The sequence below is a fragment of the Oncorhynchus mykiss genome, chromosome 23, assembly GCF_013265735.2.
Source record: "Oncorhynchus mykiss isolate Arlee chromosome 23, USDA_OmykA_1.1, whole genome shotgun sequence".
NCBI lineage: Eukaryota > Metazoa > Chordata > Actinopteri > Salmoniformes > Salmonidae > Oncorhynchus > Oncorhynchus mykiss.
In genome coordinates this window covers 20,653,543-20,670,801 of record NC_048587.1, presented here as the reverse complement: position 1 = coordinate 20,670,801, position 17,259 = coordinate 20,653,543, and the positions used below count along the sequence as shown (strand labels likewise).

Here is a 17,259-nt window from a genome sequence, read left to right as displayed (position 1 = left end):
TCCCCTGTTAAGTTTGGTCCATATTCTTTGTTACGCCTCATTCTAAATGGGTGTGGGCTTTTCCTTCCAGATTTTCTTTTCAGACTACATTTATTTTGTAGCGTTTTTGTGACTGACAAACAACGTAGGGGGGTTACAAGACTGGTGAAATCAGTTTAACAATGTAATAAGCACAGAAAAAAATACATGGAAGCATTTGTGGAAAATCCTACTTGGGGAGATACTAGATAAACGTAAGAAGGCAAATCTGATTAGTATGACATCTACCCATTCAAAATAAGTTGTCAAATAGTTACTCGATGCTGTTTTGGTGGAGAAGGAAATACTCCTGGAGAGAGAGGACGATTAAAAGGGTGCTACAGGTAGTAGAGCAAACCTTGTAGACGTGTAGCTGCAGGAGGTAGAACTACAGGAAAAAATGGATCAACAGAGATTAGAGTTTGATTTAAAGAAATGGGAACTTGGGTTAGAGCATGCCATTTGATTAAAAGAGTTGGATCTGGAAGCACTCAGTATCCATTCAGGCCATCATGCACTCTCAACAGCGTTCGATCTTGGTAGGAACATCTGGCTTGTACCGCCTTTCAATGAAATGGAGGTGGACGTACGTGTATATTTTACTCTGTTTGAGCCGATTGCCACAGAAAAGGGCCACGCAATATCTGGTCGCTGCTCCTCCAAAAGTGTTTTCATGGGAAAAGCTCAACATCTATGCCACTCTATCTCATGATCAGGGTTCAGATCATGACACTGTTAATGCTGCCATCCTTCGGGCTTACGAGTTAGTCGCAGAGGCATACAGACAACAATTCTGTAAATTGCGAAAGAGAGACACAAAGTATTGTTGAATTCGCAAGGGAACAAGCATGTCTTCTTGATCGGTGGTGTGCTTCTCAAGAGGCAGAGGACCTTGAGGGTTTAAAAACACTCATACTACTTGTGCAGTTCAGAAATTGCCTTCGCGAAAGGGCTGTTACCTACATTAACGAGCGCAAGGATCTCCCTCTCGAGACAAAGTCCTTGTTTGTGTTGACACATAAAATGACTTACTGATCCCTAAACACAAGTCTATCCAGAGAAGTCACCTCCCACTACAAGGTTTCAGTCTTTTTCCCCAGTGCCCAAAGACAGGGATGGGCAGAAAACGGGTTCTTTGTATCCGCTAATTCGTCATTATGAGAAAGGCCATACTACTGTGAGAAAGGCCATATTGTGTCCTAAGTTGAAACAGAAAAATAAGAGAAAGAAAAAGCAGTTTCTTCTTGTGGGAGCCCTCCAGCCCATGAAGTCTCTGGTTGGGACTGGTTTATCTCCTAAACAAGATTTTGGATCAGATTTGTATGAGCCCTTTGTTTCAGATGGGTTTGTGTCTCTGCAGAGTGGTGATGTTGTTAGGTAGCCTGTGAAGAAACAGTGAGACACTGGGGCAGCCCAGTCCTTCATTTTAGAGGGTGTTTTGTCTTTGTCTGACACATCAGCAACTGGTAACAGTGTTTTGGTTCAAGGCGTGGAGATGCATGGAAGTTCATTTGTATAATGTGGAACTCAAGTCTGATCTTGTTTCTGTTCCCGTGGTCATTGGAGTGAGGCCTAGCCTACCTGTGAATGGGTTGTGACAAATAATGTCATTTGTAAGGTGCCCGAGTAAAGGAAACTGATGGGTTATCAGAGAAATACCCTAGAGTGTTCCCAGCATGAGCTGTTACATGTGTTATGTCTAAGATGATTGCCAAGAGCAAGTCTAGTTTTAAGGAGGCTGGGGAAATGGGATACCTAGTCAGTTGCACAACTGAATGCATTCTTCCGCATTTTAACCCAACCCAAATAAAGTGTAATATTTTTTTGCTCATATAATTTAAAAAAAAAGTTGTTAGGTGTAGGCAGGGCCATAAGTAAAAAGGTAAACTGGGATGTGACTAAATGATTCATCAGGGTGATTTTTCCACAAATAGACAGGGGTTATCCTTTCCATGGCAGCAATATCTTATCTAATTTGTCTAACTTTCTATTCAAATGTATTGTAGTGAGATCCTTTCTTTCTTTTGAGATATGAATACCAAGTATGTCTACTTTACTGTGGGACCATTTTCGGGTGAACTACATGGTAAACATTGTATTTTTTAGAGAGCCAATACATAATTTGGTGCATTTATCATCATTTGGTTTTAATCCAGAGAGGTTAGAAAAATTATCTAGATCCTCTATGAGGCTGTGCAGGGATCCAAACTGCGGATTTAAAAGAAAGCAACATGAATCGTCAGCGTACAATGACGCCCTGGATTTCTAGCCCCTTTATATTATTGTTTGATCAGATTTTAATAGCTAACGTTTCGATGGCCATAATAAATAAATATGCTGATAGTGGACAGCCTTGTTTTAATCCTCTTGACAGTAGCCATATTTATTATTTTGCAACTGTGATACTATATTTAACTTTAACCCATTGTATAAGAGATTCTCCAAAATTAAAATAGTCCAGGCATTTATATATAAATTCAAAGCCATCTATGAATACCAGGCCTGCTTTCTCAAATGGTATAATTCCTTTTTTTTCCTTTAAAAAATGTCACCTAAAATGTTTTTGTTTTAAATATGAGTATTGTATTGCATTGCCTCTAAAGGCACATTTAAAAGTGTCCCATGCTGTACCACTGTTATGTCAGAAAAGTTGGTTAGAAATGATTCTGTCCTATATATATATATATATATATTATTTGATGGTCTGACCGCATTCTGTCCCCTATCAACACTTTTTAAACTTTTGGTAGCAGGGAGAATGACATAAGAAAGTAGTCAAGATGACTAGCTTGATTGAGCCTCCGCCATGTATATCTCACTAGGTCAGGATATTTAAGCCTCCATATATACACTAGTTCCAATATATCCATAATATTCGTAATTTCGAGGTTGATAGTTTGTAGTGTGATTTCCATATATTCGATTAAGGTACTTAAAACCTAAATTATAACATTTTAAATGTAACCTTTATTCAAGTCAGTTAAGAAAAATTCTTATTTACAATAACGGCCTACACCAGTCAAACCCGGACAATGCTGGGCCAATTGTGCACCTCCCTATGGGACTCCCAATCATGGCCGGTTGTGATACAGCCTAGAATCGAACCAGGGTGTCTGTAGTGACGCCTCAAGCACTGAGATGCAGTGCCTTAGACTGCTGCGCCACTCGGAAGAGTCATGTATTGCCTGTAAGCTCGCTAAATTATTATATATATTTTCAAAGAAAAGTGGATCATCAATATTTGGACGATATAGATGAATGAGCCAAATGTGTTTATGGACCAATAACATATTTAAAAGGATTCACTTGCGTATCTGTTTGAACAGTTTGCACCTTCAGATCAAAATGATTGTTAGTTAATATCCTTACTCCTTTTGAGTTTCTCTGCCCATGGGAGAAATATATTTTGCCACCCCAATCCTTTTTCCATACAACTTAGTCTAAAGGTGTAGAATGAGTTCCCAGTAAACAACAGATATTATATTCCTTCTCTTTTAGCCAGGTAAAGACTGCTAAGCCATGACAATAATAACTAGCTATACTTATTTCACCATTTACCATAATGAGATACAAGTTTTGATTATACTTACCACCGCGTCCTGTTGAACGCGGAACGAGGGAGAGCTCAATTTGTTGTTTTGAAAGTCTATTCAAAAGTTTCTTGGTAGCTAGCTGCCGTTTGAGTTTGGATCGTGAGACACAGTTGCCGTCATTTGTGTGAATCCCACTTTAAGACCATTGATGGAAAGAGATAGGATGACCACCTCGTTCAGGGATGGGCAATTGACCCTTTTGAAGGCCATTGGAACAAATTATTATTATTTATTTAAGTTGAGGTCTCAACTTACTGTTGCAATTTAGAATAGTGAAATACACAAGGTGCATTTTGGAAATTTGGTTGTGCATCAGCAGTTTTTATCATATTGTCAGTCACTGATAGTCACTTAATTAGCCCATGTCAGCTAAACATGTTTAGATTGGTAAGTTAGTCTAGTGGTCAGCTATCTAAATTTAGTAATCATGGTCGAATTACTGGCAAGGGGGCCCCAACGATTTAGCAAGTAAAGAATGTAGTCTATTCCAGTATCCTGGTGGTGGTGAAAGAGGGATCATGAAACTACAGAAGTTGATTCTGGTAATACAATAATTTTCATTATTGAGAATCAAGACTGGAAAAAGTTTGGGATTTGCTCCCATTTTTCTACATCAGACTCTATGCTTCTTAAGATGGTGTTGAATGTGTTTGACTATTTATTGATTGCAAAGTAGGAAAGATGTATATTCCCAAGTAGTGGAAATGGGGCGGCTGTGAAATACACATTGCTTTGCTCAGGGGCAATAAAGCGGATTTTGTCCAGTTGAGCTATAGAGCTGTAGTTATTAAAAATGCCGAGAAGGTTAGGTAATAACTGAGGTGCATTGCCCAAATAGAACAATATATTGTCTGCATACACTACTCATTCAAGGGTTTTTCTTTATTTTTACTATTTTATATATTGTATAATAATAGTGAAGATATCAAACTATGAAAGAACACACATGGAATCATGTAGAGACCAAAAAAGTGTTAAACAAATCAAAATATATTTTATATTTGAGATTCTTCAAATAGCCACCCTTTGCCTTGATGACAGCTTTGCACACTCTTGGAATTCGATGTGTCGTCTTTTAAGTGCATGACAATGTGTGTGAGGTGTACACTTTTTTTTTGTTTCAAAGTAGATTTGTTTAAGACACACTCTGTGTGACCCTGATTTACCCCACTGCAGTAAAAGGTTGACATTCGAGAATGCCCATCCCTGCAAGTTAAAAGGCCATACAATTCAAATTCTGTATAAAGGCACAGCATTTCATCAACTTTACTGTGGGAAAGTGTATATGTTGATATGCTTCAGTTTGTTGCTATATGAGTGGTTTCACATTTGTCTCCAGCGATTTTAAGGTAAAAACAAGTGTCATTTAGATATCCAATTCACTTATCCAAACGGATTTATCATTTACCTTGCACTTATCAAGTTGTAAATTACAGTGTATGGAGAATGCTGTTATTTTTCTCAGAAAAAATAAAGTACAGTCTTGGCCAAAAGTTTTGAGAATGACACAAATATAAATTTTCACAAAGTCTGCTGCCTCAGTTTGTAGGATGGCAATTTGCATATACTCCAGAATGTTATGAAGAGTGATAACATTAATTGCAATTAATTGCAAAGTCCCTCTTTGCCATGCAAATGAACTGAATCCCCCAAAAAACATTTCCACTGCATTTCAGCCCTGCCACAAAATGACCAGCTGACATCATGTCAGTGATTCTCTCGTTAACAAAGGTGTGAGTGTGGCTAGAGATCACTCTGTCATGCTGATTGAGTTCGAATAACAGACTGGAAGCTTCAAAAGGAGGTTGGTGCTTGGAATCATTATTCTTCCTCAGTCAACCATGGTTACCTGATAAGAGACTTGTGCCGTCATCATTGCGTTGCACAAAAAGGGCTTCACAATCAACCATTTATCGGATCATCAAGAACTTCAATGAGAGCGGTTCAATTGTTGTGAAGAAGGTTTCAGGGCGCCCAAGAAAGTCCAGCAAGTGCCAGGACTGTCTCCTAAAGTTGATTCAGCTGCGGGGTCGGGGCACCACCAGTACAGAGCTTGCTCAGGAATGGCAGCACAATTTTGCCTAAGAACACAGCCATGAAAAAAGAATGGTACCAACACATCCACCAAGAGCAACTTCTCCCAACCATCCAGGAACAGTTTGGTGACGAACAATGCCTTTTCCAGCATGATGGAGCACCTTGCCATAAGGTAAAAGTGATAACTAAGTGGCTCGGGGAACAAAACATTGATATTCAAAACTTCCCAGACCTTAATCCCGTTGACAACTTGTGGTCAATCCTCAAGAGGCAGGTGGACAAACAAAAACCCACGAATTCTGACAAACTCCAAACATTGATTATGCAGGAATGGCCTGCCATCAGTGGCCCAGAAGTAAATTGACAGCAGGCCAGGGTGGATTGCAGAGATCTTGAAAAAGAAGGGTCAACACTGCAAATACTGACTCTTTGCATCAACTTCATGTAACTGCCAATAAAAGCCTTTGACACTTATGAAATGCTTGTAATTATACTTCAGTATTCCATAGTAACATCTGACAAAAATATCTAAAGACACTGAAGCAGCAAACTTTGTGAAAATTAATATTTGTGTCATTCTCAAAACTTTTGGCCACGACTGTACATACATTTCCACGTGGAACTGGCAGGTTCGCTAGACCTTATTTATGGTTTCGTTGCGTGTAAAGCTGGTGGAATTATTAAGGAATTAAGTCACGGTCAGAATATGCCATATCTGTAGACACACCTCCGCCACACCTTCATTTATCCCATCTCCACCCAAAATGAATTGCAGGTGAATAGCTACTATTCTCGAGTTCAAGGTCAGAATACGCAGAGAGAGAAGGGAATTACGTTCCATTTACGCACGCTTAACTCGGGTCGGAATCGGGCCCATGGGGACTAGAAAGATGGACTTTGTGACCTTGGAGGGACAAGTTAAAGTCAGCCCGAACCTTTGGCTGAGCCTGAGCTGATCTAAGTCCTGACATCAGAAAATATCTCATTCACACAACAGGAACCAAGCCCTCAAAAACAACATGGGCTTAACAGGGTAGGAAGTGATGCCACGTAGAGGGCTTGATGACTGAAAAAAACATAATTGACATACTATTGGGGAGTACAGTACATAAGCACTAAACATACAATATTCTTAAAGTAGCAGTCTACAATGGTCAGGGAGGAAGTCAGCACACTATTACAGTTGAAGATTCTACAGAGTGGGCTTCCAATGTGATTGAGAGGCAACATGGGAAATGCCTCATCTCTTCCAAATTACTGAACAGGGGGAATTCTCGGTTACCACCCGGGTCGCTCTTTTGTTCGGCGCAAATTATGGTCAAGCCTGGCGCTGGAGGTGCTAAGCTGAGTTTAATGCTGTTTGAGTCCCCCGTCAAAGGTTTCCGCTGTCCCCTTGTCACTGTGGGAATCCCCATCTGGGTAGCCAGCCAGGAGGAAGGCAACAGTAACGCTTAACATTTATTAACTGACTGGCTGTGGTGTTTTTACACTGGTCCTGCTACTGTGCCATTCAGATCTTAGTGGTTATATCAGAGACACAATCACAAATACACAGATCTATAATAACCAGATCCAACCACTGAGCTTCAGCCATGTCACTGTTGGCCCATAATAAGAACAACAGCAGGGAAACAAAATGATTGCTCAGGTTTACTACGATGTGTTGACATCAGAAGTGTGGTTGCACTGTCTGTGTCAATGGAAAACATGACAGAGGGGACACTGGAACATGGGGCAATAGGGAGGGTGGGGAGAGACAGGCAAGTGCTGAAATCCTCGAGATCTGCGAGCAACAAGAATGCAGCAACAACAGCAGCAAGGTCATTGGTAGTTGAAGCGACCTCGGCCTCTTTTCCTCTGATCAGAGGAGGGTCTTGACACTCTGGTGCCAATTCATATTTCTATAATGCAGAAAACATCATCTCTGACCGAGGTATTTCTCTGCTGATCAACCAGTCCATGTTAAGTGAAGTGTGTTCACCCTAACCCTGAGACTACACATACTAATAATAGCATTGGTCTGAGGGTTATTATGGAGTGACCAAAACAATGACAATTAACAATATGATATGAATTAACCATATGGAAACAGAGTGTTGGAAAGGTGTGATATAAAATGTATTGATAGTAACAGTTGCAAAGGTGTAAACATGACCCATTTCTTTTGTGTCCATTGTGATCTAGCTTGTGTTATCGGACATGGGTCACATGACTATGGTTCTAGGTACAGCTATTGAGCACAATGTGAATAGGTCTTTGTTGCTTCTAATAATAAGTTCCATCACATACCAGGGAGTATAAATATCACCATTTGTGATTTATTACCAGGGGTTTAATATACATCATAATATGAATATTCGTACAAGAGCTATTTTTCATGAACAAATTACAAATACATAAAACTTGGTTTCTCAACTCTTCTGTTTAAATGTACAAAATTTCTCCCACGGCTGTCCCATAGCAGCTTTGCAACCTGGAAAGACTTTTACACATTGCAGTTAGATGCAGAAAAAGGTTTCATTAAAGTGTGAAAAAAATCTGTCGTAGAATTTTTGTTCAAAGAAATAAAACAATATCTCAAGAAAAAAAAAATGGTAGGGAATATGACTGCTCCACAGGGCAGGCAAGAAAAAAAGAATAAAATAAAATAAAGACCTGCTATTGTCCAATGTCCAAGACACAGAGAAGTAGTTTTGTGTTTGCATTTATCATTAATACAAAAAAATGCCTAGAAAAAAAGCTTATTCCAATGAATTTACATGAACAAAATGATATTACAGTAGTGTGCATACTGTATGTTTGTGTGAAGCCGCGGAGCAAAGATCTTATGGCTGTCCATTCATGACCAGGCAGGCAGTCCTCCACAGCCACTGTACGGGGACGAGGACTGTGAGGAAGAGGGAGAACGGGGAGAGCAAAGGGACGGCTGGCCTCTTCACTGAATTAAATATCCACACACAAGGCGTTTTGGGCTGGGTAGAAAATAAAACGTTATCCCCCAGTAAGAGTTCATAGGGTTTGTCGTTGCGTTAGGAGAGCGAAAGCTCCTAAACTCATTGCATAAACTCCTTCTAATATAAAAAGTTAAACTTACAAAAAACAAACATACATTTTATACAATGTTGTGTTTCTCCGTCACAAGGCACCACATAGTTGGTTAAATTGGATCTTCATCTCAAGTAAATGATTTTGTTGTTTTGTTTAGTGTGTTTTTATACAGTGCAGGGTATATGGGCTTGGATTAAATAAGTGTGTTTTTAGTGTGTTGGGTGTCCCTCTACTGGCCATGGGGGCTCACTCCCTCTCTGTGCGCGCTGCTGCTGCTGCCTCTTGTTCCCTGGCCACGCAGTAGTTAGGCTGCTCAGAGGGGGTGTATCCTGGCAGGCACACACACTTGTAGGATCCTTCCGTGTTGATACATTTGGCGTTCTTGCAGAGGGACATCCGGTTGTTGAGCTCGGAACATTCATTCACATCTGTGAGAGGGAAGAGGGGTAATTAGGTTAGCACAGTCTACGTACACTCAGTGGACAGTTTATTAGGCACTCCCATCTAGTACCGGGTCGGACCCCCTTTTGCCTCCAGAACAGCCTGAATTCTCCGGGGCATGAAAATATTGCTCAATTGGTATCAAGGGACCTAAACGTGCCGTTCTGCACACCACTGTTGTACTGCGCCGTTATTTGCCCTGTTTGTGACCGGCCTGTTAGCATGCACGATTCTTGCCATTCTCCTTCGACCTCTCGTTAACAAGCTGTTTTCATCCACAGGACTGCCGCTGACTGGATGTTTATTGTTAGTCGCCCCCATTCTCTAAGACCTAACGCTCAACGGGAGTTGAACATAAAGGGCGTGACCGTTGAGGAAACTGAACTCTTAGGAGTAACATTGGACGATCAGTTACAATAGTCAAGTTGCTGTGAAGATGGGGAGAGGTACAGTGGGGCAAAAAAGTATTTAGTCAGCCACCAATTGTGCAAGTTCTCCCACTTAAAAAGATGAGAGAGGCCTGTAATTTTCATCATAGGTACTTCAGCTATGACAGACAAAATGAGAAAAAAAAATCCTGAAAATCACATTGTAGGATTTTTTATGAATTTATTTGCAAATTATGGTGGAAAATAAGTAGGAGAGATGTACTATTTTCCTTCTAGTCTATTCAGTGTGTGTGTCCTCCACCCATGTCTTACCCACACACGCCATGCGGGACATATCCAGGGTGTATCCGTCGAAGCAGTCGCAGGTGTAGCCCTCCTGTACCCGCACGCAGCGCCCGTTCTCACAGCCGTTCAGAATGCCACACTCTTCCGCTCTCAGGCCCTCAAACGCGTCGTACGCGACTGCAGGACGAGGGCAGGGAATGAGGTGTTTCATTAATCCAAGTCAGATGAAGCTATTATGAATGATCATTTTTGAATGTGGTGTAATGATGATTTAAAAATCCTCTACATTTAACTAGCTTGACTAGATAAACTAATGAATAATTAATCATCTCTTTTATGTTCTTGGAGGACCTTGGTTACCTCTGTGCCTACCAACTGAAAACAATTTGTGGTCATGGCATGTAGTAATTCATGTGGACACAAGATGGCAGAAAAGAGCTATCATTGAGAGAATAGGCAGCTTGTCCCAAGCTCCCCATGCCATATCCCCTCTCTCTGCATGTTTGAGCTTCATCAGTGTGTTGTGGTGGGGACTGGTTCACTCACTCTCCTCATCCTCGTACAGGGGCAGGGCACCAGGCTGGTCGGGGCGAGGTTCATAGTCCAAGTTGACCTCATACTCCTGGACGGGCTCAGCCACAAGGGCGTCGCGACCATATGGACGCCCCTGTCCTTCCCTCATTGGCACGTTACACATGGAGGCATAGTCCTCTGTGAGAGAAGGGAGAGAAACTGAGACATGGCCCTCAGAGAGAGAGAGAGCGAGAGAGAGTGAGAGAAGGGAGAGAGACTGAGACATGGCCCTCAAGGAGAGAGAGAGAGAGTGAGAGAAGGGAGAGAGACTGAGACATGGCCCTCAGGGAGAGAGAGAGAGAGTCTTCTGAGAGAGTGACAGAGGGAGAGAGACTGAGACATGGCCCTCAGGGAGAGAGAGAGAGAGAGAGAGAGAGAGAGAGAGAGAGAGAGAGAGAGAGAGCGAGAGAGAGTCTTCTGAGAGAGTGACAGAGGGAGAGAGGAGACTGAGACACAGCTCTCTGAAACAGAGATGGAGATGTAGCCCTGTGACCACAGCTGAGATCAGGAGCTAGAGAATGCATGTGATGCTGGGCGCTATTTACAATGTACTCATAAAGACAGAAAACATGACAAAAACCTACTATGTTTGATCAACACAACACGTTTCTGTGATTTATAAGAACTGAAGCTTATTCAAATTTCAACACAAGGTTTTTCAAAGTAATTACATTGCCATCATCACTTGGCTTAGTAGCCAGGGGATACTTGACTGAACTGAATAGTCAGGTTGTGACTAGCGGCCCACTTCCCTCCTGAACGTGGCGTTCAACACACACCACAGCACGGCACCTGCTCTGAGGTCCCTCCTCATTGGTCACTGTACTGTGGGAACCTAAACCAGAGTCTTTCATCTGCACGCCCCGGCCAGCCATCCCCTACAGTCCCCTGCTAATCCCACGCACCTGCTTGCCTCTGTTCGCTCCCACAAGAACGTCTACACAGGAAACGCATCAGAGAGGGACCGCAGAGCGATCTGGATGGGCCTGATGAGAACAAACCGACTGTGTGTTCTGTCCTCTCTGCGGAGAGCAGGGGTGAGCTCACACACCTGCATCTCAGTTTCTCAGTAAGGATCCAAGTGGGGACCATGTTGGCCGATGTTGGACAAGAAGTCTTAAGTGGAACTCCAAAGGGTGTTCCACGGAATCGTTGAAAACCTGATGAGGTGCTCTCTGTTTAAAAGTGGCCCGGACGTGCAACTTTGAAATGGCTAACTTGGATTTCTGTCGATGTTTCTCAATGACGTAACAGAAACAGATTTTATAAAGAGAGTGTGCAACTGTCATAGCTGTAGGCCTATGTTGCACAGCTGCAACGTTCCTGGAGAGCTCTCGTGACTTAACCGGGCCCACTAAACTTAACCGGGCCCACTAAACTTAACCGGGCCCACTAAACTGTCGGTTCAACATCACTCTCACATGAAGCTACGAATTCCTAGTCAAACTGCTGGGAAATCACTCAACATTTAAAAATCCCCAACTCTACCAGTTCCATCTTCCAGTGGGTTGGAATAATAGTCTTATTTTATCAGAGGGAGGAAAATGATCCAGTTCAGAGCCCTGAGGACTGTCCCCACATGTTCCAGTCCACAGGTCCCCATAATGCACACTGCAGCCATCTTCCCTGGCAGCATGGTGAGGACATGCATCAGAGACCAGACCTCCCTGCCTAGACACACTCCAGGTATTGGATAAGGGAGGCGAGGAAACGGGAAAGGGGGGGGGGGGGGGTCAACGATAGAAGATAGGCCCCAGGCAGGCTAGATCTCAGAGGCTCCAGCAGACAGGAGCATTAGCAGGCAGCTGGCAGACTCCAAGCCTAATGAGGTGTCACTAGTCCTGGGTCTGATGTCTGAGAGGCCCTGGCCCATCTGGTTTAAGCACTGACCAACATCATCACTCTGAGACCAGCTGAAATATACTGTGTGGGGTTCTATATTATATCGCACACGAGACTAGACGAAGCATCTGCCTCAAATGAATGACTCTACATATATGAAGAAATGACTCTAAGATCTCTGAATGTTAAGTGTTCATAGCAGGACAGTGTAAACACAGTGTATTCACTCCAAAGATAATGGATCATAATCGGTCAAGGACAAAGTCATTATAACAGTAGAGTTGATAGATGGACATGAGTGCTGGTGTGGAAGGGTTGTATTGTTGAACCTGTGTTCTTCAGGGGGCAAAGGGCACAGTCCATGCCCCAGGCCTCTCCATGCAGACAGCAGCACTCTGTGAAGGTGGTCTTTCTGTTGGCTAGGGGCTTGGTGCAAGTCTTCCGGGTGCCCGTTACCGTCTGCCAGCAAATACCCTGGTAGTCAGTCTGCACAGAGTGTTGCTCTGCAACAGACACGTTACATCTCAGTCACAATCATTACCTCACTATCAAGGCACACTACGACTACGACACGGCAAGGCATGCAATCGCCATGAGAAAGACGTCAACAAAAAAATAACATGTTTCCAAAGAACAGAGACAGTACGAGAGGATGCTTCTATTTTTGCATCCAGCGTTCTTACCAGCCACTTCAGGGGCGATCACGCAGCGCTTGTTGTCAGAGTCCAACACCATGGGGCGGGTACAGAAACACATGTAGGAGCCCTGTGTGTTCAAACACTCTCCTCCCACACAGCTCGACTCATCCTGACACTCATCGATGTCTGCAGGGGAGGAGAGGAAGGGAGAGAGATGGAGACCAAGATGTCAAGAGGCCCCGTTGGGAGTTCTGTCGTCTCACAGCCCGATTCTCAAGGAAAACGCACCGTAACTCTTCACTTGGATATTCCATCTGTAGATGCTCAACCGACTGTCTGACGTTTCAACTAACTATCTACTAACCCCAGCCCTTATCCTAACCCTAAACTTAACCCGTACCCTTATTCTAAACCCAACCCGAGCTGTAACCTTAGTTGCTTATCAACAGTTTGCTAATAGTATGTCCATCTGTAGAGCATCTACGGAATTGAGGAGGAATCACCCACTCAAAACATGACTAACAAACCAACTGCATTTTCTCCATCGCATTGATGAGAGCTCAAATCTGTTTTCCCTGTGTCCGTGAAAATGTCTGTTGCAGAGACGAGCGGCGCAGTTAACAAGTTTTTGTGAATTCTCGGTAAACTAATACAGCTTCAAGGGGATTATTTTGCATACATTTTGAAAAATAAACCTGCTATTTGGATTGTAACTTCGTCCCAACTGAAATCCCATGTATTTCTGAAATATACAGCCACAGTGAACGCATTAGATACACATCAGGCCTGTGGTTTCATAATTACTGAGGAAATGATATATATATTTTTTTAACTCAATGGTTTCATCCATCCAGACATTGAACTGAAATACACATCCACTTGATATTCTACACTTTCAAAAATACCCCTCCATCCCCTTTTTAAAAATATCCCATATAGAGCACGGCTCCAGGGCTGGTGGTGGTAGTGGTTGGTTTCTCTAGTCCACGCGTAACGGGGTAAAACCAGGACCGTCCAGGGTAAAATGCCAAACCTCCGCTGGACCCTCCGCCCAATCTCAGCCTGTCCAAATAATCAAATGCAAATATGGTGGAACTCTGCAGACGGCCCCACGGGCATTCCACTGCTGCCGACCAGGGGTGCGGTGTGGGGCCAGGGGGTGCGGTGTGGGGCCAGGGGGTGCGGTGTGGGGCCAGGGGGTGCGGTGTGGGGCCAGGGGGTGCAGTGTGGGGCTAGGAGTACGATGTGGGGCTAGGGGTACGATGTGGGGCCAGGGGGTGCGGTGTGGGGCCAGGGGGTGCGGTGTGGGGCCAGGGGGTGCGGTGTGGGGTCAGGGGTACGATGTGGGGCCAGGGGGTGCGGTGTGGGGCTAGGGGTACGATGTGGGGCCAGGAGTACGGTGTGGGGCCAGGGGGTGCGGTGTAGGGCTAGGGGTACGATGTGGGGCCAGGGGTACGGTGTGGGGCCAGGGGTATGGTGTGGGGCCAGGGGTATGGTGTGGGGCCAGGGATGCGGTGTGGGGCCAGGGGGTGCGGTGTGGGGCCATGGGTACGATGTGGGGCCAGGGGGTGCGGTGTGGGGCTAGGAGTACGATGTGGGGCTAGGGGTACGATGTGGGGCTAGGGGTACGATGTGGGGCTAGGGGTACGATGTGGGGCTAGGGGTACAATGTGGGGCCAGGGGTGCGGTGTGGGGCCAGGGGTACGGTGTGGGGCCAGGGGTACGGTGTGGGGCCAGGGGTACGATGTGGGGCTAGGGGTACGATGTGAGGCTAGGGGTACGATGTGAGGCTAGGGGTACGATGTGGGGCTAGGGGTACGATGTGGGGCCAGGGGTACGATGTGGGGCCAGGGGTACGATGTGGGGCCAGGGGGTGTGGTGTGGGGCTAGGGGTGCGATGTGGGGCTAGGGGTACGATGTGGGGCTGGGGTACGATGTGGGGCTAGGGGTACGATGTGGGGCCAGGGGGTGCGATGTGGGGCCAGGGGTACGATGTGGGGCTAGGGGTGTGGTGTGGGGCTAGGGGTGCGATGTGGGGCTAGGGGTGCAATGTGGGGCTATGGGTGGGATGTGGGGCCAGGGGTGCGATGTGGGGCCAGGGGGTGCAGTGTGGGGTTAGGAGTACGATGTGGGGCTAGGGGTACGATGTGGGGCTAGGGGTACGATGTGGGGCCAGGGGTACGGTGTGGGGCCAGGGGTACGATGTGGGGCCAGGGGTACGATGTGGGGCTAGGGGTACGATGTGGGGCTAGGGGTACGATGTGAGGCTAGGGGTACGATGTGGGGCTAGGGGTACGATGTGGGGCCAGGGGTACGATGTGGGGCCAGGGGTACGATGTGGGGCCAGGGGGTGTGGTGTGGGGCTAGGGGTGCGATGTGGGGCTAGGGGTACGATGTGGGGCTAGGGGTACGATGTGGGGCCAGGGGGTGCGATGTGGGGCCAAGGGTACGATGTGGGGCTAGGGGTGCGGTGTGGGGCTAGGGGGTGCGGTGTGGGGCTAGGGGTACGATGTGGGGCCAGGGGGTGCGGTGTGGGGCTATGGGTGGGATGTGGGGCCAGGGGTGCGATGTGGGGCCAGGGGGTGCAGTGTGGGGCTAGGAGTACGATGTGGGGCTAGGGGTACGATGTGGGGCCAGGGGTTGCAGTGTGGGGCTAGGGGTACGATGTGGGGCCAGGGGTACGATGTGGGGCTAGGGGTGCGGTGTGGGGCTAGGGGGTGCGGTGTGGGGCTAGGGGTACGATGTGGGGCCAGGGGTACGATGTGGGGCTAGGGGTGCGGTGTGGGGCTAGGGGGTGCGGTGTGGGGCTAGGGGTACGATGTGGGGCCAGGGTGTGCGGTGTGGGGCTATGGGTGGGATGTGGGGCCAGGGGTGCGATGTGGGGCCAGGGGGTGCAGTGTAGGGCTAGGAGTACGATGTGGGGCTAGGGGTACGATGTGGGGCTGGGGTACGATGTGGGGCTAAGGGTACGATGTGGGGCCAGGGGGTGCGGTGTGGGGCTAGGGGGTGCGGTGTGGGGCTAGGGGTGCGATGTGGGGCTAGGGGTGCGATGTGGGGCTAGGGGTGCGATGTGGGGCACGGCAGAAGGCCAGGGTCCATCCAGTTTGACCGGGTTGGTAGTTTGGGCGTGCTGCCTGAGCCTGCTGGGTTTGGCCCCTAGGTCACTGCAGTCTGGCCTTGTGTCACCCCCAGTGTCCCGTGTCCCCACCCTGCCTCTCACCCTGCTCTGACCCCCACCTAACCCAGGGAGGGGACCCACTCTGCACACCCTGGCCCAGCCAGCCAACACACACAGGCTGTGGTACAGTAGCACTAACTGCTTTTAATGTGCGTGGACAGTTTAATGACACAGGGCTGTGGAAATGGTATATTAGTAGGCTGAGGGCTATTGATTCCAATTTTTTAATTGTCGCAAAAAAACAGCATGTTGTGAGTAAATCAAGTATGTTTGGGCTGAATTAACACTAACTAATGTGAATGACCTGCCCACTGACCTCTGCACTGCAGCTTGACCTCGTCGTAGTACAGGCCAGTCTTACAGTAACACTCGTAGCTCCCTGGGCTGTTGAGGCAGAAGCCATCCTTACAGATCTCCTGGCCAAACAACGCACATTCATCTGCATCTGGGAGGGAGAGGACAACACGGGTTTAGTAACAGCACGCACGCCCACACACACACACACATTTTCAATGCATCTCTTACTATTTAGACAACAATGTAATCATGCAGTTACTTCCCCGCTGAATCTGAGGGAACACCAATACCACTCAACGGGAATATACATGTCCAGTATTCAAACAGTCTCTACTCTTTATGTTTACAGAAAGGGGAGACCAACTCAACGCTTTAATGAGATGAAATCCGGAGAGGCGTAGAGAAAACCTCCATCAACAAACAGTTCTGCGTTTCAGTACTCTACTCTTCCTTCGGTTGGGCGTTGGTGTTTGCAACTGAGACCAATAATCAGCCATGCAAACAGGTTGACTAATTGAAGACATATCCAGACGTGTCTGAACGTGAACGTGTCTGGCAACTCGCCTTCCCAGCCCGTCTCAGTCTCTCTCTCGGAATATACCACATTCACTTGCTGCCGGCCCCTCTCTACCAGAGATAATAAATTACATGATTGAATTAAGGCTGTTGGTTCGATGAATTAGCTTTCGCGCCAGGTGAACAATCTAGGCTTGAAGGGGCTGGGAGAGGAGAGGTGAGAGAAGAGGACAGTGGGAGAGAAGAGGACAGAGGGAGAGAAGAGGACAGAGGGATAGAAGAGGATAGAGGGAGAGAAGAGGACAGAGGGAGAGAAGAGGACAGAGGGAGAGAAGAGGACAGAGGGAGAGAAGAGGACAGAGGGAGAGAAGAGGACAGAGGGAGAGAAAGGAGCAAGGGAAAAA

At 46.2% G+C, this 17,259-nt stretch overlaps 1 protein-coding gene across 5 annotated transcripts in view; it reads right to left on the bottom strand.

The window, feature by feature from the left end:
- Positions 1 to 7,944: 7,944 nt before the first annotated feature.
- Positions 7,945 to 17,259, bottom strand: part of LOC110502431 (latent-transforming growth factor beta-binding protein 1) — a 144,047-nt gene continuing 134,732 nt past the window's right edge. For all 5 annotated transcript variants that reach the window (XM_036959792.1, XM_036959791.1, XM_036959796.1 and 2 more), the window contains 6 exons: positions 16,359 to 16,487; positions 12,910 to 13,050; positions 12,556 to 12,729; positions 10,358 to 10,522; positions 9,839 to 9,988; positions 7,945 to 9,124 (listed from right to left, as the gene is read on the bottom strand). In XM_036959792.1, the coding sequence (XP_036815687.1) occupies positions 8,943 to 9,124; positions 9,839 to 9,988; positions 10,358 to 10,522; positions 12,556 to 12,729; positions 12,910 to 13,050; positions 16,359 to 16,487 (941 nt within the window). In that variant the 3' untranslated portion in view covers positions 7,945 to 8,942. The remainder of the gene's footprint in view (positions 9,125 to 9,838; positions 9,989 to 10,357; positions 10,523 to 12,555; positions 12,730 to 12,909; positions 13,051 to 16,358; positions 16,488 to 17,259) is intronic.